This window comes from Helobdella robusta (genome assembly GCF_000326865.2).
Source record: "Helobdella robusta unplaced genomic scaffold HELROscaffold_34, whole genome shotgun sequence".
In the NCBI taxonomy this organism is placed as follows: domain Eukaryota; kingdom Metazoa; phylum Annelida; class Clitellata; order Rhynchobdellida; family Glossiphoniidae; genus Helobdella; species Helobdella robusta.
In genome coordinates, this window is record NW_008704659.1 from 1,165,139 (window position 1) to 1,192,927 (window position 27,789).

The window sequence follows — 27,789 nt, forward strand, 5'->3', positions numbered from 1 at the left end:
TCACAAACTCGTCGTGATGCCCTTTGCACACCACCGAATCATATGCCGTTGAAGAGCCAACTACTAAAGTACTGCATTCAGCCAGAAACAATGAGAGGCTGAATTTGCGAGTGAAAAAATCAAAAATGTGACTTTGTGTATTTTATCGTGATTGGCAATCACAACTAATTATACTAATTAAACTACTTTGTTAAACTTACCAAAAAAAAATTATTAGTCCGACTTTTTATTTAATTAAATAGTATGTAATTAATTTAAGGCATTGAAATGAACGAATGTCTATTAATAATAATCAAATGATCAGCTGGCAATTGTAATCTGAAGCTCGATTCACAGCTAATAATGAGCGAGCTTGCTTGGAAGGTTGACATGCATCGATGAGTTTTTAACGATAGGCGACTGAAAGAACACCCGTTGAATGCAACCTAGCAAAGTCATTACCGTGCCAACCTGAATTTCATAGCTCACACTATTTCGTTTGCACTTCAATATTATCTCTTAAATATTTATTTATTGTTTCATTTAGTTGAGGAATAAATTTTAATAATTGGGATTATTTCGTAGATATTTAAATATAAACATTTGAGTGATAGTTAAGTACTGGAGTAATAAATGAATTATATATATATTCTTTGCAATGGATTTTTGAGTAAATACAATTAATTTTCCAAAGTAATAAGCGATTAGTAATAAAATAACGGCGAGCTCAGCTCTGTAAAAATGCCTGGCTACCAGACAATGTCGGGTCGATCGACACTACCCGCTCCCATGATCATGCAGTTTCCTCCTTTCCAGATCGAGGAAGCGGATTATAGGGCAGGGATCATAAACGTGACGGCAAGGTCTCCAATAGGAAATGTCATTCCACTAAAAATTTCAAAAGATAGCACCGGGCAGTTCACTACAAATTTTATTCCCGATGAAATTGGTTGGTGTTTGGAAAATTTGTCGTTGAAAAATTTACTTTAAATAAAGTGTAAGCATTATAGACTGTGCTATTTCGACAGAGTTTGTAACTTATGGTTTATTATTTGTCTTATTAATTCGTCTACCTACATGCTAATGTTTATGAGTTAGTAGAAACAAGATGAGCATTAAATTAGCTTCCATCAAATTTGTTTTTTTTATAATTTAAATGACAACTCTAAAGAAATATAGATTATACAGAAACTGACAGAACTATAAAAAACTAAAAAAACAAATTAAAAAGCTGTAAACGAAATATATAACCCAGAAACTAATAAAAAAAACTTGATTTGAAGGAGACTGGACGATCACGATAACAAGCAATGGACGTCCTATAAGTGGCAGTCCCTTCACTGTAAGAGTCTACGATGGCACAAAAGTTAAAGTTTTCGGGATAGAAGGAGGAGATAATGGACAGCCCGTATCGTTTACCGGTTAGTTGATTAATTAAATACTTGAAAATTTTAATTACATTTTAGTAATAGATTTTAACAAACTTCTGAAGTTTCTTATTGAAATATGATAGAATGGTTGATGAATAGAGAGGATAAATAAAGCATTGTAATTGTTATTATCCGCAATATTTAATCAAAAATTCCAAACCATATAAAATAATTGGAATACAATGAAATTTTTAATTTTTCACTCCATCACAAAATTTAAATATTTCCGTAATAATAATTAACTAAATAAATATGACTTGCAAAATAAAAGGCCCAAAATATTTCTTTCACGATAGTTGACACAGCCAATGCCGGAAATGGAAAACTAAAAGTGGAGGTAACCAAAGATGGCAAACCGATCATTCCTAATATAGCGCAGTACGGAAAACAATACAAAATCAACTTCAGCCCAGAGGGTGCTGGTGTATATTCCATCCGAGTTTTCTACGCTACTGTTGAAGTTCCGGGTTATTATTATTTTTTTATCATTCATATTATATAATAATTATTTTACTCTTTTTTTTATTTTAATTTGTGATGTAGTCATATTCTGTTATTGATGGAGTGAATTCAAAATTCACCAGACATTCGAAATTTTAATGAACACTAAATTATATCTATCAAACCATTTTCATATCTTTATTGCTTACATTATTTATAACTATTTTAAATTTTGAAAATGTTACACGTAAAATGCCTTAAATAATTTTTAATGACAAAATTTACATTAAAATTGAAAAGGATCGCCATTCAAAGTGACCATAGTGGACTCGAGCAACGTCACAGCATCTGGAGAAGGCCTGCATTCATGTCTGGCCGGCAAAACAACGTCCTTTATAGTAAACACCGGAAGAGCAATTTTAACGGATGGTGAAGTAACGATTAATATAATTTCTCCAAGCGGGATACCCACATATCCAACTGCAAAGCCAATTGGAGCTGGTAGCTACAAAGTCAGTTACCTCCCTGAGGAGGTTGGAAGATACACGATTCACGTCAAATATGGTGGCAAACCCATTTTTGGTAGTCCTTTCATAGTGGACGTGTTTGGTTTGAATGAAGTTGCGGTACTAAGTTTGACAAAGCAAACAGTAGTCAATAAAATGGCTATTTTGGAATTTGACGCCAAAGACAGTGGAACCGCGGAACCAATTGTTAAAGTTAACGACGGTAAGGTACCGTGTGACCTTAAAAAATTAGATGGTAGAAAGTATCGAGCTTCGTTCACGCCTAGAAAAACTGGACATTTTTACGTAGAGGTAAAACTATACAACGTGGAAATTCCTGGAAGTCCGTTCAAGGTCAAAGTACACGACGGATCGAGAGTAGCCACGTCGTTGGACGGAGCCAGAGGAATTTTGAAGATGCCTATGAAATTCGAAGTTAATACTTCGCCATACGAAGGAGAGGTCAAAGTTCAAGTATACAGCCCCACAAGAAAATTGACTCTTTGCAAAGTTATTAAAGTTGACGACCAAATTTACAATTGCGAATTTCTCCCTACTGAATTAGGCAACTATGATGTCTCGATATCATTTGAAGATCATCAAATTGAAGGAAGTCCATTTACAGTTCCGGTATCAAATCCAAGTGGTGTGCTTGTTTCGATGAAGTCCAGATCATTAGTGCTAGGTCAGACTTTCCACCTGACAGCTGACACCACAAAAGCAGGACCAGGAGATCTTTCTGTCCGTGCCAGCAATGTATCCGGTCCGGTACCAATGGAAGGATCATTAATTGCAAATGGAATGTATGCAGTTTCCTTCATTCCTCAGATTCCAGGAAAGTATTTCATTGAAGTGTCATTTGATTGTCTACCATTGCCTGACAGTCCCATCATACTGACAGTTTACGACGTTAGAAACGTAACGATATCTGCTGGAAACTCGCCTCTAACCGCAGTTGGTCATTCTAGAGCCATTCACGTCAACACAGAGCACGCAGGAAATGCAGAGTTGCAAGCCAGGTTAACCGCTCCTGGTCAACATTCGTCTCCTCTTCAAATAACTGGTACCAGCCAAACTGGATACGACATATCCTTTATCCCACGATGCCCTGGTCCACACAAAATCGACGTCACTTACGGAGGTGTTGTGGTGCCACACAGTCCAATCACATTCATGGCTTACGATTCATCAAAAATAAAAGTTATTGGCGTGTGTGACAGAGTTGTCGGAAAGAGGTCTACATTCCTGATCGACCTGAATGATTCCGGTGAGGGAGAATTAGAAGTTGTTGTGATGTCATCTAGCGGTAAACCAATTATGAACGATGTCAATGCACTGCAGCCTGGTAAGTTGGAAGTTTCCTTCGTACCAATAGAAGGAGGAACGCATTTTGTTGAAGTCACGTTTAATAAAGAAATTGTTCAAGGCAGTCCTTTTAAATTTAAAGTTTCCGATCCAAATAAAACGCAAGTTAGAGGAGATGGCATTGAAACAGCTGAAGTCAACACTCCAGCACATTTTTTCATAGTATCAAATGATGCGAAAGTTGGAGATTTTGACGTTCAGATTAAAGGACCGCCCAAATCAAGGCAAGTTCATCCACTCGTGAGCGAATCGGGCCACAACCAATTGAAAGTTGAATATACCACAAGAAACGTTGGTGAATATCAAATAAGCATTCAATACCTTGATATGCCCATCCCGAACAGTCCGTTCTACGTCAAATCGTGGGACGCATCGAAAGTTGTTCTATCGAGGGTTGGACAGAGTCACGTCGGTGTCGAGTCTTCATTTTTTGTCGAAATGAAAGATGCTGGAGATGGTACAGTGGAGATAAGCATCGTAGATCCTACAGGTCAACTGATACCAAATCAAGTGTCCAGTAAATGTCCAGGCGTTCTTGAAGTCAAATACGTTCCTCTTGTCGCTGGAGATCACAACATAATGATTGAATTTAATGGTGTAAAAATTAACGGAACACCGATGCAATTCCAAGTCGTTGACCCCGGTAAGGTCACGGTCAAAGGTGAAGGCTTATCAACGATAACGTGTAACGCAGTCGCGTGTTTTGTCATAAGTGCACCTGATACACAGATGCGAGATGTTGACGTCCACATAATAGGACCGAATGGAAATGACGTGTTGTACAATATAAACGAAAGAGGAGGCTCCTACAGAGTTGACTACACCCCAAAAATGGCCGGAGATTACGTCATCGATGTTTCCGTCTACAAGACACCAGTCAAGTGCAGTCCGTTCATAGCAAAAGCGTTCGATGCAACTAAAGTTATGATTGCAAATGTCAGCATGGGAAATGTTGGAGAGAAAAGTGAGTTTAAAATAATTTTAGCTGAAGCGGGTGAAGGTGTATGCGAAATATGTATAACAGATCCTAATGGTCAGTTGGTGCCAAACCAAGTAGCGTCACCTGCGCCTGGAATACTGGACGTCGTATATGTACCGAGCGTGTACGGACATCACAAAGGTGTTGTACTGTTTAACAAACAAAATATACCGGGAAGTCCGTTTAGTTTTATGGTAGTTGATAAAAGCAAAGTTACTTGCAAAACTAATAATTCAGGATTTGCACCAGTCAAAAAGTTAACTAGCGTCTTGATTCAAGCACCCATGGCGGAGATGAAAGATATCGAAGTGAAAGTTATTGGACCGAAAGAAGTTGAAATCCCATGCGATGTTTGTGATGCTGGATCAAACAGTTTCCGAGTGGATTTCACGCCGCAGGTCTCAGGCGATTATCACGTTGCAGTGAAATACTTCAACCAGCCGATTCATGTTTGTACAGTAAAAGCATGGGATATCTGCAAGGTATTTGTTAGCAGCATTGAAATAGCAAGAGTCAAATCAGAGAACGTTTTCAACGTGGATGTAAGAGAGGCTGGAGAGGGTAAACTGGAAATAAGCATTCAAAATTTCTCAAATCAGATGATCGAAAATACCATTACACCAGTATCAAAAACTCCAGGACTGTACCATGTATCTTGCACTCCGCTCGTCACTGGAATCCACAAAGTTTACGTTCAGTTCAATGGAGAAAATGCAAACGGAAGTCCATTTCAAATGGTGGTATGCGACCCAAAGCAAGCAACGGTCAGTGGGGAAGGCCTGGGAATAGTTCGCTGCAACAGACCTACCTTTTTTGAAATAAACGGACCAGCAGCTCTACTGGCCGACGTTCATGTTAACATTAAGAGTCCAACACGCAAGGAAGTAAAATCAAAAGTAAAAGAAAAAGCAGCTGGAAAATTTTTGGTAGAATACACGCCTGAAGAACCTGGAGAACATTTGATTTCGGTTAAATATTTTGATGAACCCATTCAAAACAGTCCGTTTATTTCCATAGCGTGGAATATTGGATTTGTGAAGGTAGAATGCATAAAACCAGGAATCATTGGAAGAACCAACACTTTCCACATCAATGCCGGGGAAGCTGGTCCCGGCAATCTTGAGGTAATGATCACATGCAATGGACAAGTTGTGAAAAACACTGCAAGAGCCATTCAAGACACCGGGCTTGTTGAAGTAACATACACTCCAGTATCATTTGAGCCACATTTGATCAACGTAAAATACAACGGAGAGCCAGTGATTGGATCACCATTTGTATCTACGGTTTTGAACGGCAATCTTGCGCGAGCAACTGGACCGGGACTAGGAAGAGTGAAAGCCAACGTGCCTACAAAATTTACAGTCATTGCCAACGCTGTTGAAAGTCCAGCAGATCTTGAAGTTTTAATCACTTCACCATCCGGTCAAATTGTACCAGCATCTATTTCCGGCTCCCATAATTCTGGATACGTTGTTGAGTACATTCCTTTAGAAGCAGGACAACATTTGTTATCGGTAAAGTATGCTGACATGGAAATAAAGGATAGTCCATTCCATCCGGACGTTTTTGATCCGACACACGTTGTCGTTAGCTGCATACCAGTTGGCTGCATCAACACATGTGTTTCATTCAAGGCCGACACGAGTAACGCTGGATGTGGCAGATTAACTGCCTCAGTACAAGGTGTCAAAACACGTCCCATCCCAGAAATTTCAACGGACTGTAATGGTGTTTCTATGATTAGTTTCACGCCGATCGAAAGCGGCCTTCACCACATAGCGATAAAGTTTAACGATTGCGACGTCCCAGGGTCGCCGTTTAAATGCTCCGTTGTCGATCAAAATAAAGTTAGAGTTAGAATGGATATGACCGGCTTCAAACCTGTCGGCAAACCAGTTCAAATGCAACTGGATACAGAGGACATGTCAGATCTTCCAATACAATCAAGTGTAGTCGATCCAGATGGAAACCCTGTTGAAATAGCAGAGCAGCGTGCAGGATCAATACACACATTGCAATTTCTACCAGAAGTCGTCGGTAAGTACGTTATAAACATTTTTTATGGATGCGGTTTAGTGCCCGGAAGTCCCTTTCATTGCTTAACGTACGACCCGTCACAAGTGAAGATCGTAGATCTAACTAACAACGGAACAATGGGTCAGGACATCAGTTTCCTCGTTGATACAACTGAAGCAGGTCCCGGCCCGGTTGATGTGAACATCACGTCCAACGGTAAAGGGGTTCCGACTAAGAAAGAAAAATACATGGATAAGCATAAATTTACTTTCTGCGCAAAATATCCAAGCGATTATTTGATCAATGTTCATTTTAACAAAGAACAAGTTCCAGAAACTCCGTTCATTTATAAAATTATTAATCCAGCTAACAATATGAATTTGGTAAGTGGAAACAACAACAAGCCGGTCGCCGTCGGCCAGCCCGTGTGGGCGGCTGTAGTACCCCCTCATGATGTTCGAATATGCGCCAATGATTGCGTTGCTGAAGTCATTGGTCCGTACAATGACCAACTACTCCCGTCACGTGTATCCGGCTTATCAAACGGAAATGTGAAAGTTGAATACACGTCGAAAATTTGTGGACTACACGCCATCAGGGTCACGTACGGAGGTCAGCTGGTACCTGGATCGCCAGTAATCAACAACATCTTCGATCCTAGTTTAATAACAATCGAAGGCGTTAAATACGGTGAGGTCGGAAGGCCGATGGTATTCGACATCGTTAAAAATGAATGTGGAAATGCAGAGTTACTTGTTACTGTAACCGATCCGAACGATATCGAATTGCCAATTTCGATTGTAGATATTGATAACGGTGATCGTGTCACATACATGCCAGAGATGCCAGGTATATACAAAATCAACGTAACGTATGGCGGTTGCATCGTTCCCGGATGCCCAGTTCGACAGGAAATAGCGGCATATTATCCAGCTACAGCAAGTGGAGACGGACTTTTTAAAGGATTAGTTGGAAAAAAAGCCACTTTCAATGTCGACACGAAAAAGCAAATTGGAGAATTAGTTGTACAAGTGCAATCTCCAAACGGACCTGTGAAATCTGACATAACTCCAGAAATAAATGGAAACTTCAGGGTTGACTACGTTCCTCCAGAAGCCGGAACTTATAGCGTCATCATGACTTTTAAAAAGAAAGAAATACGCGGACCATTTAATCCAATTATAAGTGATCCTTCGCAAGTGAAAGTTGTTGATAGTTGGGAATTTTGGCCCCAAGAAGATCACGTGATTGTCCCAATCAATCAATTGAAAACGATCGGCTTCAACACAGAAATGGCAGGTCCAGGAGAAATGACGGCCACGATCGATCCACCAGATGGCAACACCTGCCTGGCACCAGACCTCATACAAACAGAAGGGGGATACCTCCTAAAATTCATTCCAAAATCATTTGGCAATTACGTCATCCGCGTGTATTACAACAAACTACCCATCAAAGTGTTCCCCATAATTGCCATGTGCAATCCTCAAACGCTGGACCTTGTAGTTGATATACCACCCGAACCAAACACCTGCTGCGCCAATTGCACGTGTGAAAAAGATGAAAAACAAAAAGAAGAATGTGGAATGGGATGCAACCGCAACGGATCACCCTATCCACCCCCTGCGAAAGATGACAACAGCAGCAGCGAGGAAGAAGATAACATTATCGTTGCACAGAAGGAATCAAAAGTGGGAAGAGCTCGACCTGGCAAAAATGTTAAATTTAATGATAAACTGGAAACGATAGATGACAAAAAAAAAATCGAAAATGAAACTGAAAACAAAGTTGAGAATCTAACTAATGCTTATATTCTAGATCCAAATCTAGGACTTATTCAAACTCAAATAGTGCCTCAATTCCTAAATCCCCAGATTGTTGGTGGTCAGTTACAAGCCGTTCCCCAAATTGTTGATTCTAATGGTTTTTCTCTAGCTGCGCCACAATATATTTTTCAACAACCACAAATTGAAGTTGTTCCAAACATGGCACCAACTGCTTTTATGTCATCCCAAGATCCACAAATTATAGGTGGTCAGTTGCAAACTGTTCCACAAATTGTTGGTGGTCAGTTACAAGCCGTTCCTCAGATTGTTGATTCTAATTATGTGTCTCTAGCTGCGCCACAATTTATTCTTCAACAACCACAAATTGAAGTTCAAAATATGCCATCCCAAGTTCAACCCATCGTCGTTCAAGAAGCGGTTCAACAATTTGAAAATGCAAAACCAAACTATCCGTACGAAGTGAACGCTTGCAAAATTAGTGGAAACATTTGCAACGTGCCTGAAATACAACAACCCATTATTTATGCTGTTGAAACTCCACCTCCAAAAAAAGAAACTGCAAATTCATCCGTTCAAACACTTTCGATTGATGCTGTGGAAACGCAAACAGATCCCGAACCACCACAACTGATACCTGTCATATACGAAGACTACCAAATTGAGCTATGCTGCCCAATACATCAATTCCAGCCCGCTTGTCCAACCTGTCCAACATGCACCAGATTTCCTCCTCAGTGCATGCCGTGTCCATGTCCAGAACCGAAAACAACATCATCATCATCTGTTCAAACTGTTCCAGAACAATCGACAGGTGGCACGCAGACTGATGACTGCCAACCAAAAGAAGTGATTGACGTCATTCACATGATGGAGCCCCAACCTATGTGTCATCCACCTCAACCCATGCTAATTCTATCCCATCCGGAATGTCCGCCTCCTCCTTGCATGGCTACTTCATGCCAAACAGCACAGACGGCAACTGCGAATGATGAGTCCGTAGTGATAGTCCCATGTGATCCCAACCAGCCCATCCCTCAACAACTGACCACGGCAGACGGACAATTTGTACTTCTACCTTACAATTCATGTTGTCCAGTTGGTGGCCAGGAGGTCATAGCACCACCGACTGAGATGGATCTTATGAAAGCAAGACACGACGAATTCAAGAACTATATGTCAACGAGGGTTTGTATTGTTGCAAGTTTTCACTGTGTTTTTGATATTTTTAGGTATATAAAATAACTTTTTAAACAAAGTTTAATTTAAATTTAAGAAAGATAATTAATATTTTTCACGCGAAAAAATTTCAAAAAGTACCGAACCAAAATTTAAAAATGCCGCATCACTTGGCACCTCAGGTTTTAGAACCCCAGGAATGCTTCCATCACATCTTTATTGAACCTCCACCTTGCGTGCCTGAAACAAAGAAACCCGAAACAGAGAGCATGGTGGAACTTGTGAAACTTCTCAGCGAAATGAACAGGTCCAAAGAGCAGAAGGAACAAATACTGGTTGTTACTTTTTAAAATTATATTATACAATAATAAGCTGTTTAAAAAATTCGCGGAAATAGCGTTTTACAAATTAATTGATTGATTGATGATTGATTAATTGATTGAATCAATGATTGAAATGATTGAAATCACCAATACAGATTGAAGAGCCATGCAGAATAGACGAAAACATGGTGGTGCTGTCTGGGCCGGGTTTGTCCCTTGCAAGGTGCCGGGAGCAAGCCTGTTTTGTTATTGACGGAAAAGCAGCCGGCCCGGGTTAGATTTTTTGTAGGGGTAATTTAATATAATAAAAAAATTTTAATAATCAATATTTTTATTTTTATTATTATAGTTAGTATTATATATATATATATGCGTGTGTGTGTGCGTTGTGTTTGTGTGTGTTACTATTACATATAACATACCTGTTACTCTTACAATTGTTAATTCTGTTGTCATTGCCACTGTTATAATATTACTATCAATTGATTCGTTTTTGTTGTGCTGATTTCATTGTTTGAAGTTTTGTCAATTTCTGTTGGTTTGGATGTTATTGAATGTATGCTTCCCACAAATATTTTTATTATTTACATATGCATCACTGTTTAATATAGTTTTGTTGTTAAAATGTAAATTAATAATGAAATAAATAACCAAACCACTAAACCAAAGCAACTAAACTGGCAACACATTTTATCAGCCAAAAACTTTTGATACTTTTTTCATTCTAGGCGTGCCTTCTGCCAAACTGATTGGACTGAAAGAAGAGATACCCGTGGACATAGAGCTAGTTGATGAGAATCTCTATGGTTGCAGTTACGTTCCAACAGTAGCTGGTTAGCGAATGAATTTGTGAAAGATAGCGATATAATTAGATTTGTTAACATTGTTAGATAGTATTTGATAGCGAAAAGAAGTTTTTTTAAACATTGCTAGCTGGTTTTAACAAGTGGCAAATGAGATTTGTTAATATTGTTTATTCTGCTTTATTATCTATCGTTTCGAATTCTACTAAATATTTTTTTTTAGATATGATGTTTGAAATATTTCTTTCTTTAATGAGTCTGTTATTATTATAAAGTTGTTAAAATTTCTATCTTGTTTCTTTTATTAAGTGAAAAAGTGAATTACGTAACAACAATCATTTTCTAAAACAATAGAAAGCTGTTTAAAACCGCACGTCTTTATAGTCAACATCAAAAGATTTACTTTATAAATTAATAAAATTTTGATAAATTGATTTAATCACAAACATCTTTATTCTTGGTCATTCGAGACTATACAAATGTTTTCAGCGCTTTAGCCTTCAAGAAAACTTTAATTAAAATTTAAATAAAAAAAAAATTAGAAATTAAACCACGCAAATAATTATGTCTGTCGCCAGGCGCCTACCTCTTGACAGTTTGTTGGAGTGGTCGGCAAGTTCTAGGCTCACCGATCAAAATAACAGTCCTTCCATGTTGCGATCCCAAGCAGGTTACCCTCTACACGGAATGTCTCAAATGCGCTCAAATTGGTCAGGATGTCAGTGTGGTGGCCGACTGCAGACGAGCTGGCTGTGGTTAGTCATAGCTGGTGTTATCTGGTATTAGCTGGATGTTAGCCGATGTTAGCTATTGCTAGCTAGTGTTAGCTGTTAGCTTAGGTCAGCTGGTGTCAGAGCTGGTTTTAACTGGCAAAATAAAAAGTTTTAACATTGTTAGCTGGTTGCAGTTTGTGTTTGTTGGCAGAGTTAAGTAGCTAAAATAAGATTTGTTTACTTAGTTTGAAAATTGACTTTAGCATCCAGTGTTACAATTTTCGGTAGCTAAGATTAATGGAGAATATTAATTTCTATTGTTTATACTATACGTTAAATTTTTAAAAATCTGTTTTCCAAACATTTAATAACAATTATTATTACTATTATCACCATAGCTATAATTACATGCAAGACAAAAATTATTTAACGCTATTTATTATAATTAAATATAAAAGTTGAACTCGCCATCTCCAGGAAACCTAACGGCTCACGTACAGGGACCGAGCAAGTTGTACAACTGCGATGTGGACAATAGGAACGACGGAACATTTGAAATCGTGTTCAGGCCAGTCGAGGCCGGAAGCTACACGCTGAACGTCATGTACGATGGCGAACATGTACCAGGTTGGCCTTTTTGTTTGTTTGGTCGATTGGTTGGTTGGTTGATTGGCTGATTAATTAGCTGATTGGTGTTAGTAGGTTGATTAATTTGTCAACAGAGTAACTGATTGGCTTATTGAATAAACAACAAAAACGTTTCTAGAAAGTCCTTTCCAGTTCAAGGTCGGCGCGTCACCAGACGCCAGCAAGGTGAAGGTCTCAGGCGAGGGTCTCAAAAATGGCATCCTCGCCACCTTCAACAGCAGCTTCTGCGTTGACACCAGAGGGGCTGGCCCTGGAAAGTTGAATGTCAAGGTCAGGGGCAAAAAAGGTAAACATTCGTTTATGTTACTTTTATAATAATAATAATAATATTAATTTTTAATAATTCAATTGATCATAAAACCATCAATCAAATTAATCGATGAACCAACCATCCCATCAATTAACTCAGGAGCGTTCCAGGTGGAAATGAAACGAGATCCACACCGGGATCGAGTGATCTTGTGCAAGTTCAACCCAGCGGAAGTAGGTGAGTACTGGGTCAACATCCTCTGGTCCGGCGCTCACGTTCCCGGAAGTCCCTTCAAGGTAATCGTAGTGGATACGCTCCAGGAATTGAAAGCTCTGGGATCCGGAGCTAAGCAGACCTCGTCCGATATGTTCTACGGATCCATGAGTAGCGATCCTGGAAGTAATTTGTCGTTTGGCGGGGAAGATTTTTAATATTTTTTTCTTTAAAAACAATTTTTTCACATTTTTTCAAACTACAATCAGTTTCACTAATTTGTACTAGTTAGATTAGTGTTAATGATTTTTTATTTGGTTCTAAAGAATGAGTGAAAGAATGGGTGACTTTTAATTTGTATGGAAAACCAAATGTACCGCCCCCAATATATACATACATATTTATTCGTTGCATAAATTGTTATTTCTGCTTTACGATGACTTTGATAATCTCAAAACTAATAAAATTAATTTTATTCAAATCATTTTTTGATCCAGTTTTAATCTTCATAATAATAATAATAATAACAATAATAATAATAGAATCTGTCAGCAATCATGAAATTAAAATATAAACATAAATAAAAATACGAACAAAAATTTATATACGTTTATTTATGTGTGTGTGTGTGTGCGTGTGTGTGTGCGTGCGTGTGTGTGTGTGTGTGCGTGCGTGTGTGTGTGTGTGTATGTATGTGTGTAGATACATATATTATATATAACACTGCTCCAGGCTATACTGTGATAAAAAGTAAATTTTTAATTTTCTAACAATTTTCTTCTTAAGTATAACATAACATATTAACGTAAATATCGAGACGCACATACACACACACGCACGCACACACTCATGCACACACACACACACAGACTCACAAACACTCGCTCACACAAACACACACACTCATGACATACATATGCGTAGGGATTTAATTGATTGTTTATGGGTTAAATCTAAATAAATATTTTCAATTAATATTATTTGCCCATTTATTATATAATCATTATTATTATTTTTATTATTATTATTCTTTGTATTGTTTTTATTATTTCAAGTTTGGAGGATAATGATCTGAATAAATGTATATATATATATATATATATATATCATATATATATATATATATATATATATATATATATATATATATATATATATATATATATATATATATTTAATTGCGTTTATTTATACAGTAATATATTTATTAGAAACAATATATATAATATATTTATATATATTATTTTTTATTTAGTTAATAATATTATTGTAACTGAAATTGTTATGATTTTCATTTTTACATCGTCTCCATCGTCTCAGAATAAAAGGAATTTGTATTTTTTTTATTTAATTTTTTAAACTCTATAATTATTAATTAAGATGATAATAACAATAATAAATATAATATAATAATGAAATAATAATAATAATAATATTAAAAAGCAGAAAGATGAATTGCAGCAGGAAAAAAATCATTCGTGGATTATCATAAATATACCTTAGTAATTGGAGCACCGTGTTTTTGCATACAAACAAATATACAAACTATTTTTCGGTATGTATGTATGTATGTATAAATGTATGTATGTATGTATGTATGTATGTATGTATGTATGTATGTATGTATGTATGTATGTATGTATGTATGTATGTATGGATGTATGTATGTGTGAATGTATGCATGTATGTGTGTATGTGTGTTTGTATGTATGTATGTTTGTATGTTTGCTTGTTTGTTTGTTTGTTTGTTTGTTTGTTTGTTGTTGTTTGTTTCAAATCTACCCCATATTTGTTTTAAATCAACTATATGTTTGTGTAGTTTTTGATTTTAACTGTTTTCTTGTTTGTTATTTATTTGTTTGTTTGTATATATGTATGTGTGTGTGTATATATACGTTTTAATTTGATTGTATGATGTTTGTATATCTTTTTGTATGTTTGTATGTTCGTATGCATCTTTGGGTTTACGTGTGTGTACTCTATGATAGGTAATAACTGATGGGTAGTAGTGTTACTTAGGTTAAAATGCGTCGAAATTCCAATGTCAAAAAGATTCAGTCAATAATACCACCATCATCGTCATCATCATCGTCGTCGTCGTCTTCGTCATCATCATCATCGTCTTCGACGTCATCATCATCGTCGTCTTCGTCATCATCATCATAATCATCGCCTTCATCATCATCATTCTCCTATCATTTCGTACATATTAAAGAGGATCTGTGAGCGATATTTAATGCTTGTAAAAGATTTTTTTCTTCAATTTAGCTTGTTATTTGTGTTATTGTTATTAATTATTATCATTATTATTATTATTACTACTATTGTTTTGCCGTAATATTTTTAAAGGATGATCGTTTGGTTTTCCCGCCAAATTGATGAAAAAATTAATGAATCAATTATCAATGTTTGTAAGCCGCACACACACACACACCCCACACCCACACACACACGCCCGCACACAAACACACAAACACACACTCAACAAACACGGATAGCAGACGCACACATAACATACACACGAATATATGTACTTGTACCTATATATATATTTATACATATATATATATATATTTATTGTATATATATATATATATATATATATATATATATATATATATACTAACACACACACGCACACACACAGATGTATAAACACACACACACAAACATATATATATATATATACCCTTAATAAACTGTTTCTTTAATGTATACATACACGTGTACGTACACTGTATAGTAAGTATGTACTGTGTGCGTATAAAACTTGAATAGAACATAAAAGAATCGTACATCTCTCTCTCTCTCACCCACTCTACTATATTCATCATTCATATTGCGTGTGTAATTTGGTTTCATACTTTTTGTAAGTAAGCCAAATTCTTATTTAAAATGACTTATAATTTTTATTTTCGGGTAGATATGTAATTAAATTTCTTTACTAACAATATTAATATTGTTACTCCCACTATTACTACTACTACTACTACTACTACCACTACTCCTACTACTACTACCACTAGTACTACTATTACTGCTGTTACTACTGCTACTATATCAAAAATATGCGTCGAACAAATTTGGATAGGGATTTTGATTAATTGTTATAATAATAATAATAATAATATTAATAATAAATAATAATAAATAATAATAATAATAATTTTTAATTATTCTTTATTAATTTTAAATTGACTTTACATAGGTGCTAATAATGCTATGGTATATCATTATTATGACGTCGTAGAAACTCCATTCGTTAGACACCAAAATGGTGTAGCCAATTTTTTTTTGGTAAAATTTTGAAGGTGAATCATAAATCGTTTGCGAAATGTACTGCAGGTACAACCTTGCAAGTATTTAAAAATTATTAACAACAAAAAACCGGTAACAATCGAAAACCGATTCGGATATTCCTGTCAATATCGTATCATACCGAACTAACCCGACGGATATTTGGAAAAAATTGAAACTGCTCCCTAATTAACCAGTCCAACCCGACCAAACTATGCTGTCTTTCTTGATATGAATCCCTTCAACGCATCCACCACACACTGCTGCTACATCCTTCTTTTGGTCGTCATCACTCGCGTACAAGCGTCACACAAAGCCAAAAAACTCTACTCGAAACTATTCGAATCTCGGGACGGCAGCAGGTACAACAAGTACATCCGGCCCGTCGAACGTGAAAGTGACGTCATAGATGTCTACATCGGGTTAAAATTGTCACAGCTGATTGATGTGGTTGGTTTTTTTTTTAGTTTAAAATAAAAATAATATTATTGTTTTTTTTCTATACTTTTGTTTAATATTCGTTTGCGTTTATCGGATAATTTATTTGGTGGTGGCAAAAAATTTTTGAAATTCACGCGTGCACACGCACGCGCAAATATTTACACGTGCACACTCACACGTGTACACACACACGTACACACAGCCATGCGCAAGTTTAAAATTCTATTTTTCATTACAATGCTCGAAGAATTCAATAAACATGAAGGAAGTTTGAGTTGGTTCAAAAACTGCAACGAGTTATATACCACTTCTTTCGGTGTCGGATTGATGAAGATTAAAATAGAGTTTTACGCTCAAAATATAAAACGGAAAGAGAGAGAGAGAAAGAGAGAGAGAGAATAACGGAGAAAGAAGAAAAGGATGTTTGAGTGAACAATTGTACAAATGAATAAAAAATATAAATGAATGAATGAATAAAATGAGTAAATGAAGGAATGTTTAAGTTCTCAAAATAACACAATTATTGCTAGTGTTGTTGCTGCTGTTTCTATTACAAACTAAATTAAGATTTAGGATGTATGTTTTGTTGTTGTTTTTGTTGTTGTTTTATATCCGATCTTTTCAATTTTTCGCGTTCATGATTCTATCAATCACATTTTTTTAGCAACTTTTTTAAACTACTTCGACACACACAACACAGACATACAACACACACACACCCACAGACAGACGCACACAAACACAGAGGCAAGCAGTCCGGGTAGTAATGTTTTCATTTCATCTTGCAGTCTTTTCTTTTCAGGGCGAATGATTTATTATAGAAACATACATAGAGCCTTTATGCGTACATAACTTTGTATATATATGTTTATATAAAGTAACTCACTTTGTTAAAGTACTAACTTTGCTTCGTTTAAAGAAACTATATAAACCAAACCTGTACTAAAGTTGATTTGTGAAAAATTGAAATAAGGCCTTCCTGCATGATGGATTTGGATAATAACTCATTTTCAATTAATTTAACAATTTTCAAAAAATTCTAATAAGGAAAATTGAAAAAACAAACTTTAAATTGATTTATGCCAACAATTTGGTAGATTTCATACAATACCGCAAAAATATATTATAGAAATTATATTTTAAATTAAAATACATATATACCAAAAAAATGCGTACCAACATAAGTACATTCATACATACATTCACTCATATACATACACACGTATGTGCATACAGAGATATATACACACACACACACAAACAAACAAACAACACTATCTTTCTTCTTCCTGAAGCAAAAACAACAACAATAACAAATAACAGCTTGCACAATTTATCACACATGACTACAACTAAATAATGTAATAATAATAACAACAAAAACATCAAAACAACAACAATAACAATAATAACATCAATTGCCTTCGGAATTACAAAATGCTGGTAACATTAAACTCATCAACAAATATATAATGCAATTTTATTGCATGTACTAAAAATAAGCAAATAATGAACGAACAAATAAATGAATTAATGCTTGATTAAATGAATGAATGAACAAACGAATGAATGAATGTATAGATAAAGAAATGCAAATTAAAATATGATTAGTTCATATACATATAAATCAGTGTATTGAAAAAAGTATTAATGTATGTATGTATTATGAATATGATTATGTAATTATATGTAGGTTCATCTGCATGTTTGTGTGTGTGTTTGTGTGTGTGTGTGTGTTGTTTTCATTGCATTCGAAAAAATAGAACTCTCATACTCGCGGTTATGAAGATGATAAATTTGACAAGAAAATTTTGTCAATAGGAATGAGAAGAAAAAAATTGAAGAGGAAATTAACGAAATGACAAATTTGGAAAAACATTTTTAAAATATACGCAGACACAACAAAATAATGCAAACGACATCGGGAAGGAATTATTTCCAAATGTGGAATCTTAAAAAGATTGAAGCACACACTCGCACGCACACACACTCACACACCCACACACATGCACACACACACACCACACACACACACACATACATACACACAAACACAAATACAAATTAAAACAACACTTATCCACACAAATACAAATTAAAGCAAAAAATAAAAATCCAAACAAATTCCAAAACAATATCCCTTTTTATTGGTAACCAGGACGAGAAAAATCAATACATGACAACGAACGTTTGGATGTTGTACGAGTGGGTCGATCCCACTTTAAAATGGGATCCCGCCAATTACGACGGAGTCCTATCACTTTACGTTCCCGCAGTTTCAATTTGGCATCCGGACATCATACTCTATAATACGTAAGTTGAGATGGGGGTGTTGGTTTTTTGCTCTGTGTTGGGCTGTTGCTTATAAGGTTACATTATTATTATTGTTGTTTTTATTGTTATTATTATTGCTGTTATTATTATTATTATTATTATATTATACTTTGTTTGTTTGAAAATAACTTATAATTTAATGGTTAAAAAATGTTATTTTCTTGAAAAATCTATCAGAGTTTTAGGATTGAATGAATTACGATGGAAAACAAAATGTTGCTATCAAATAAATTAACCAATTCTGATAAAAATATTTTATTAATATTTCAATAAGTCTTTACAAAAATATAAATAAATTAGCTAATTAATTAATTAAGTTATGAATAAATGAATAATCTTTTTGAATTTTTTAACCAATTTTAGTTGAAACATCCTTTTTCCCCATTCTCCTCTTCTTATCTGGATAGCATAGACGCATACATTTTTCACTAATAAATCCTCACAATGCACGCAGTGTTCAACAACATTTTTGTATTTTTGTATATAACCTACAAGTTTTGTAATTTTTTTTATAATTTTGTTTATTTATTCATGTATATACAAGAGTGCACGTGGGTGATGTATGGATGTTTGTTGCATGCTATGCTATGTGTTTTTGTATGTATGCTTTATGTATGTGTTTGTGCGTGTGTCCAAGTGTGTGTGTATGTATAGTATGTATGTGTTTGTATGTGCGTGTATGCATGTGTGTATATATGTTTGTAGGTATTTGTTTATTTGTTTAGACATGCCATGAATTTTTTTTCACTTCATTTGTTTAACTGGCTGAATTTTTTGTTGCACAGCATATGTTAAAGCTTGAGTATCTGTATTGTTTGTGTGTATCTGACGTATGATTGTATTTTAGTTTCTAACGGTATTATTTGTGGTTTTATATTTGGTATAGATAGTGATACATATATGTGTATATGTGTCTGTGTGTGTGTGCGTGTGTGTGTGTGTGTTTGTGCGTGGGCATGTGTCTATGTATGTTTGTATAAGCGAGTTAAAGAAAAAAACGATTAAATTTTAAACATTTCAAATGAATGAATAAATGAATGAATGGAGTGAATGGTGTGAATACAGTGAATGAACGAACGAACGAACGAACAAACGAATGAATGAATGACAAAGTGAGTAAAAATATTAATAAATTAGCAAAGCATCTACACAATGAAAAACAAAATAGTTGGATCGCATCAACGTAACCACACAAAAATAAATCAACATACATAACATACATACATATATAGAGAGAGAGAGAGTATAACATATTTTTTATATATATATACACATATATTTGACTTACTTACTATAGCCCAGAGGCATCTGAACAACATGAAACTAAACTCATCTTAATAGACATTTTTTTTTATTTTCTGGGTGTTTTTTAACTTTTATTTATGCGAGAGAATGTTAATTGCTAGCTAGAAAAATCTGATTGTTCTACCGCCTATATTTAGGATCTATGTTTGTTCGTTTGTTTGTTTGTATGTGCTCTTTGTTTGTTTGTTTGTATGTGTTGTTTGTTTGTTTGTACGTATGGGCAGTTTGATTGTTTGTATGTATGTGCAGTTTGATTGATTGTTTGTTTTGTTTATTTGTTCGCCTAGTTGTTCGTTTTTATTATTAAAAAGACCAGTCTCTTCCAGACAAAAAGAACTCTATGCGTATTTATGGGAATGTCATTTTTTAAAATTAGTATTGTTGTCGTTGTTGTTGTTGTTCTTTTTTTTAAATATTATTGATAACTATGATTGATAAATAAATTATTGATAAATAAATAAACATATGTATATTTATAAGTGCATAAATTTGTATATCATTTGGTTATTTAGCGTTCATTCATTTATAACAAAAATACACTACCCACACACACACACACACACACACACACACACACACACACACACACACACAACAACAACACACACATACACATACATACATACACACACATATGGTTGTTTTTATTTGTCAATAGTAATTGTTGTTTCGAAGTTTAACAATATTACAAACACGCAGAAAATTTGAAGTGTTTTCAAGAAAATTAAATTCAAGGTTAATAACCGTATAATGCAGCAAACACATACACACACAAACACACACACTGACACACAAACACACACTGACACACACACACACACACTGACACACACACACACACACACACACTGACACACACACATACACACACCAAACACACACACACACACACACTTTCTTTCATACACAAACACATAAAGTTTTTGCATAGTCAACATTTTTTTCTAATTCTCTTCAAGAAGCCATCAATTTTTTTGTTTAATTTTTTTTGTCTTCTCTTAATCTTATTAATCCACGCATCTATTCATCCATTCATTCGGTTGTTTGCTTGTTATTTGGTTCGCTCGTTTGTTCGTTTATTCATTCATTCATTCGTTCGTTCATTCATTCATGCATTCATTCATTCGTTCGTTCGTTCTTTCGTTCATTCATTCATTCATTCATTAATTCATTCACTCACTCATTCATTCACTCACTCATTTATTCATTCATTCATCAATTCATCCATCCATCTATCAACATATTCATCCATCTCCAGCTTATCAATCAATCAATCAATCAATCTGTCGCTCGCATACACTCACATATTTCAAAAGAATATTTCCAAAATATTTAGAAATAACGCAAAAATTTGTTTGATGTTGTTGTTTGTGTTAGTTGTTACAACAGTTGTTGATTTATTTGTCGTTGTTGTTGTTGTTAATGTTGTGGTTGCTGTTGTTGTTGATTTGTTCGTTGTTGTTGTTGTTGTTTTTGTCTAGTCCTTTCTTACTTAATCTGTCTTATTTCCAACTTATCTCTCTTTCTTTTACAATTTTTAATTTTTTAACATTCATTTTTTTTGTTTTTCTTCTCGTTCTTTCTCTTCCACCCTCTCCCCTCTCTTTTTCTTTTTTTTATTTCTTATTCTTTCTCTCTTTCTTATTCTCCATTCTCCCTAGACACACACACACACACACACACACACATATAATGACAGAAAGCACATTATACCCAAAAATAAAACTCGACCATCTTGAATACCCCTCCACAGAGCAGATGGTACGTACGAGCCGACAAATGGTACGAACGCCATTCTCTGGTTCAACGGTACGATAATGTGGTCACCCCCGGCCTCGTTCAAGGTTGGATGCACCCTGGACGTGACCTACTTCCCTTTCGACCAGCAGGATTGCGGTTTTCAATTTGCGTCATGGACCTATAACCGACATGAGGTTGGTGTGTGGCGTGTTTTGGTGTGTGTGAGTGTGTTTTTGTATGTGTGTGTGTTTGTGTGTGGGTGTTTTGGGGTGTTTGTGTGTGGTTATGTATGGGGTGTGTTTGTGTGTGTGTGTTAGTGTGTGTGTGTGTGTATGTGTGTGTTTGTGTGTGGGTGTGTATGAGGTGTGTTTGTGTGTATGTGTGTGTATGTGTGTTAGTGTGTGTGTTTGTGTGTATGATTGTGAACGATTTTAAAATTGAAGTATCATTATTCCTGGCAAGACAAAACATTTGATATGAGTTTTACTGAAAAATGCTAGAGTTTGTTTTTTTAGTTTTATAAAAATATCAGGGGCAATCATTTTTTTTGGAGTTTTTTGTTTTTCGTGATAATTTTTTGGTTTTGGTCTTTTTGGATAAAATTGTTGTGCGGAATTATTTAATGATTACGCATGTCCAAAGTAGAAAAAGCCGCTAGAAGAATACTCATTTGATACGTTCATCAAAGCCTTTGTGTATTTGTGTCCGTCTGTGTGTGTGTGTGTGTGTGTGCGTGCGTGTATGTGTGTGTACGTTCGTGTATGTATGGTGTGTGTGTGTGTGTGTGCAAACTTGTAAAAAAAATTTTTCGACACTGTACGTTGTTTTGTATCCTGATGATGTATGGGTAAAAAATTTGTTGAGCAGTAGACTATTTCTAAAAGTGTTTTGTATTGTATGACATATATTTGGGTAGTGATTTTAGGCATTATTGCGTGTTGTGTATAATTTAGAAGTTGGCCTAATGGGATGTGTGTATAGCGTATTTGTGTGTAATGTGTCAATATAAGATGAGCATTAAACTAGTCTATTGTAGGGTCCCTAGAGAAACATAAGTGAAATGAGATTTGTATCTCTGTATCATTAAAAATAAGCTGTGCATATTAGGTTTTTGTGTATATTTTAAAAAGTGTGATAATGATGTGTATGTATGTGTGTGTGTGTGTGTATGTGTGTGTGTGTGTGTGTGTGTGTGTGTGTGTGTGTGTGTGTGTATGTGTTTTGTATATGTGTGTGCATTTATTTGTATGCTGTACTGAGTTCAAAAATATTTTTGCGTGTATCAATACAGAGGTGGGCAAACTACGCCCCGTTTTATGCCATTTTATGCGGCTTGGCCAAAAAAAATCGTCATCCCAAACATTCAAAGGTCAAATAGACCTCAATGCTGCCCTCAACTAAACTAATAAAAAGTTAGAAAGTAAGAAATCATGAGAACAAGAAACATAACTGCTAATAAATGCTCGTTTGCATTACACGTATGTATGTTTGTGTTTATTTGTATGTACGCATGTGTGTATATAGGTATTCATTTATATATGTTTTTGTATGTTTATATGTTTTGATACGTTTGTATTACACGTATGTATGTGTTTATTTGTATGCATGCATGTATGTAGGTAGGTAGGTATGCATTTATGTATGTTTTTGTATGTTTTGAATGCGATATTTCTTACTAAAAGTAGGAAACATTTAATCATTCATTTTCCCATTCGTTCATCTATTCATTCATTCATACTTTTGTTCATTCATTCATCTATTCATTCATTCATACTTTTGTCCATTCATTCATCTATTCATTCATCCATTTTATCTATCTATTTCTCTTCAAAACATCAGTTGACTAGAAAAGGTTCATTAACATTTCATGATATTGTTTTGATGTTTTATATGATTTATGTTTGTGTGTGTGTGTATGTGTGCGTGTGTTTGTGTGTGCATGTGTTTTATGTGTGTGTGTGTGTGTGTTGCGTATATAATTCACATGTATGGCACGTATATATATTCATACGACAGCATCATCATCTCTATCAATTTCGACAATCTAGCTGGTGTAGTGTAGTGGTAAAGCGCCTGCTGCTGTGTTGTACAGACCAGGATCAAATGCAAGCGTTCGCAGAAAGTTAAAACCAGATTAAGCCGTGAAGCTACGTGTATCAATTAATTGATTTCATTATAATTCACGTTACCACCACCATCATCATCGCCGTCGTCAACATCGTCATCATCATTTTCATCATCATCAATTTCTTTCACAGTATCATCATCATCCTCTTTATCTCATCATTATCATCATCATCGATGGTATCATCATCGTCTTTTTATTATCATTATCATCATCATCGGTGGTATCATCATCATCATAATTATTATTATTATTATTATCATCGTTTTGTTTTTAACGTTTTGATGGAATGTTTTGCTTCATAACTCAAGTCTTGATTTCTTTCTCTCTTTCTTCCTCTCTCTCTCTTTCTCTCTCTCTCTCTTGCTCTTTCTTTCTTTTTATTTATTTCTTTTTTCTCGTTCTTTCTCTCTTTTGTTCACTTTCTCTCTTGGCCAGTTTTTTCATGTCTTTCTCGAACTCTCTTTCGCTTATTTTAATTTTTTTGTTATTTTTTGTATTTATCGTACTCTCTTCCTTCTCTTTTTTTATTTAGCCTTTTCTTTTTCTTGCGCGTGCACACACGCACACACACACGTACACACACGCGTACACACGCACGTACATACACACGTACATACACGCATACAAACAATGTTATCATTAAATCTAGACGCAGTAAATAACACTTAATTTGTTACGATCACTTCACTGAAATAACAAGAATGCATTAGATCTAAATCATTGTATTTTCAGTTTCCAAATAAATTTTTTTAAATTTCTAAAATAAATTTCCTCCATTTTCTGTATAATTTGTTGTCGTTTATTTTATTTAATGTATCTAACATTTTTATCCAAATAAAAATGTTAAAACAATCATAAAAAAATATTTTAGCGCTAATTGAACCAAGCGCGCCCGTGCGTTCGAACCCGTGAGCACAGCCTCAAACTATTTACTATTACCAAATAGTTTTTTTTTCTTTCAAATAGAATGAAAATGAAGTCAAAAACCGTTTTATCTCATTTTATCGTCAATCAATCATCATTTTACAGTATGCAGTTATTATCATCCTCACTAGGTCTGTCTGTGTGTGTGTATGTGTGTGTTTGTGTATGTGTGTGTGTGTTTATTAGTTTATTAATAGTACAAAAGTGTTTTGCAATGTTAAAAACAACTTTATGTTTTATGCCTTATCTGAAAACAGCCATTTAAACAATATATTGTTTTTTTATTTTATGCCATTTTTTGCACCATCACATATAATTTGGTACAGTACCAAAATACGTGCGCACGTGTGCTTAAAGACTCATGTTAAAATACAAAAATATACACAAAAAGTTTGTCTTTCTTAAAAAATCAGACTGTCACAGTGTGCAAATTGAAAAAACAAATAAATATCTGTAAAGTATTGAAGATGGGTGATACACATATCTGAAAAATAAGATGATAAGTTTATTAAGTTTGTTTTTTTATACAAAGTTTCGGTTAGACATGCCTTTAGATATTTTCAACATAATCATTCCTACTCATTTTAACTCGTCATCCTGAAAATTAATCACCCTCAAAGATAATCACCACAAATATAACCACCACAGACATAGCCAGAACAAATATAATTGCCACAATCGCAGCCGCCACAATCGCAGCCACCACAATCGCAGCCACCACAATCGCAACTACAAGAGCCACACCACACACGCAGATAAACATGAAGCACATGGACCAGCACGACTCCCAGGATTACGACGATTACGTGCAGGACGGCATCGACCTCAGCGAATTCTACCAAAATGTTGAATGGGACCTGATGGCCATCCCTGCCCAGAAGACCCTGATACACTATGCCGGGTCGAGAGAGGAGTTCACCATGTGGACATTTAACATGCAGCTGAGAAGGAAGTTTCTTTTCTACACCGTCAATTTACTGATACCTCTAATATCACATGCTCTCATCACGGTTCTCGTTTTTTATATCCCAGCCGCCAGTACGGAAAAAATGGCGCTGAGTATAAATATATTACTCTCGCTGACTGTGTTTTTTCTTATGCTGGCGGAAATAGTCCCAGTGACGTCACTAGTCGTGCCTCTACTCGGAAAGTACTTGGTGTTTACTCTGCTGCTTGTTGTGTCCAGTATTGCTGTTACCATCATCACTTATCAGCTGCATTTTCGGTCAGCTTCTACTCATTCCATGCATGATTGGACCAGAAAGGTCAGTTGGTTGGTCGGTTGGTTGGTTGATTGGCTGGTTGGTTGGTTGGATGGTTGGTTGGTTGGCATTAACAACAACAACAACATCGGACAACACCACTCATCCAGATCTTTCTCTACTGGATGCCAAAATTCTTAATGATGGAACGACCGAAGGTAGAGAACAGCCAGGATGTCTATCTGAAGTACATCAAGATCAACATCTGCAACTGCCTCAGGAATCAGACGGAAAACATGGAGCCACACACACATCGAAGTTTCATCGGCGATCCCAACAACGGTCCACAGATCGGTTGGCCACACACACACACGCACGCACGCACACACACACATACACACACGCACACACGCCAACACTACATATTTTTTAATATCAACAACACTTTAATATATCTTTGCTATATTAGCCTCATCACTATCGCTATTAAAAACATCATTCTCTTAGTCACTATCACCATTATCATTTTCATAACCATCATCAAAACCTATCACCATCGTCATCATCAAATCACACACTCACCACAACTACCACACAGGTAGCAACAGTGGTAGCGGCACACACAGCAGCACACGCCGACCAAAGACGCAGATGGTTCTCATGAACTTGACAAGGGAATTGGATGAGGACACAAAGGCCATCAAAAAACTGGACCTCTCCATTGAGGTTCAACGGGCTATCCAGGGGGCACTTTACATAAGCAACCATCTCAAGAAAGAAGATCAATGTCTTAGGGTTAGAAATCACACAAACATGCATACACGCATTCTCTCGTTCTATCTCCCTTTCTCTCTTTTTTTTCTCTCTTTCTCTTTCCCACAGCAGTGTTTGTGAAAAAACTTAAATTAAATGTCACATACACTTTCTTGCTTCTTATATGTGATGATCTCTTTGAAATTGAACTCTGTCTCTGTGGCACGAGATCATGCGTCATAAATCATTTTGCCATCATCTTCTCTATTATTATTTCAATAAATAAATATTTTTTACAATTTTTTTATTAAAGTATTTTTAAAAATATCAGCTAATGAGACTATTACAGAAAAAAAAACCGTTGAAGATTGTTAGCTTATCATGTTTCAGAGGCAAGAGTATACAATTTCACGATAGACAACAATTAAACTATTCAATATTATTCCTCAGAATACATATAACTCTAAAACCACACCAACTCCTTCTCCCAAAAAAAAACAGACGAAAGAAGACTGGAAGTACGTGGCTCTTGTTGTAGACAGAATACTGCTGTGGGCCTATGCATTTGCATGTGGGATTGGTTCCATTGCCATCATCTGCCAAGCTCCCATGCTCTTTGATTATAGAGAACCTGTTTTAGCCGGCAAACACTGACGCACACACACACACACACACACACACATGCACATACATACACACATACATACACACACTCCTCACACATATATACACACATAACGCACACAGACATACACACACACAATTAGCTAGATTTTCATTTTTTAAGTTTAGCAGTTTGTTACCTTTATGTTTCGTTTTTATGTTGCTGGCTGATTGTCTATATAAGTCGTCGTTGTTGTTGGTGGTGGTATCTGAGAATGTGATGTTTGCTAGTTCAGGTCATATTTTTTTTACTTATGAAAGGTCGGTATCGGTAACAGATTGTAGTTTAAGATCCGTTTATGATAATTTTTAATAATTAATAATAGTAACACAGGTACACAGCGTCACACAAACACACACACACACTCAC

At 35.4% G+C, this 27,789-nt stretch overlaps 2 protein-coding genes across 2 annotated transcripts; both read left to right on the forward strand.

Moving 5' to 3' along the window:
• Nucleotides 1-720: 720 nt before the first annotated feature.
• HELRODRAFT_192560 (hypothetical protein) lies at nucleotides 721-13,976 on the forward strand (the record flags this gene model as incomplete). The annotated part of the gene is made up of 13 exons (XM_009023034.1): nucleotides 721-928; nucleotides 1,263-1,400; nucleotides 1,706-1,876; nucleotides 2,151-9,691; nucleotides 9,865-10,017; nucleotides 10,161-10,278; nucleotides 10,734-10,838; nucleotides 11,387-11,563; nucleotides 11,999-12,148; nucleotides 12,288-12,455; nucleotides 12,579-13,250; nucleotides 13,289-13,737; nucleotides 13,804-13,976. 11 exons carry the CDS (start codon nucleotides 721-723, stop codon nucleotides 12,848-12,850), a joined length of 9,201 nt encoding a protein of 3,066 aa, XP_009021282.1. The 3' UTR covers nucleotides 12,851-13,250; nucleotides 13,289-13,737; nucleotides 13,804-13,976.
• Nucleotides 13,977-16,160: 2,184 nt separating this feature from the next.
• Nucleotides 16,161-27,410, forward strand: HELRODRAFT_82866 (hypothetical protein; the record flags this gene model as incomplete). Its single annotated transcript, XM_009023035.1, has 7 exons — nucleotides 16,161-16,379; nucleotides 18,529-18,683; nucleotides 21,763-21,970; nucleotides 25,581-26,066; nucleotides 26,174-26,321; nucleotides 26,602-26,798; nucleotides 27,258-27,410. 7 exons carry the CDS (start codon nucleotides 16,161-16,163, stop codon nucleotides 27,408-27,410), a joined length of 1,566 nt encoding a protein of 521 aa, XP_009021283.1.
• Nucleotides 27,411-27,789: the final 379 nt, after the last annotated feature.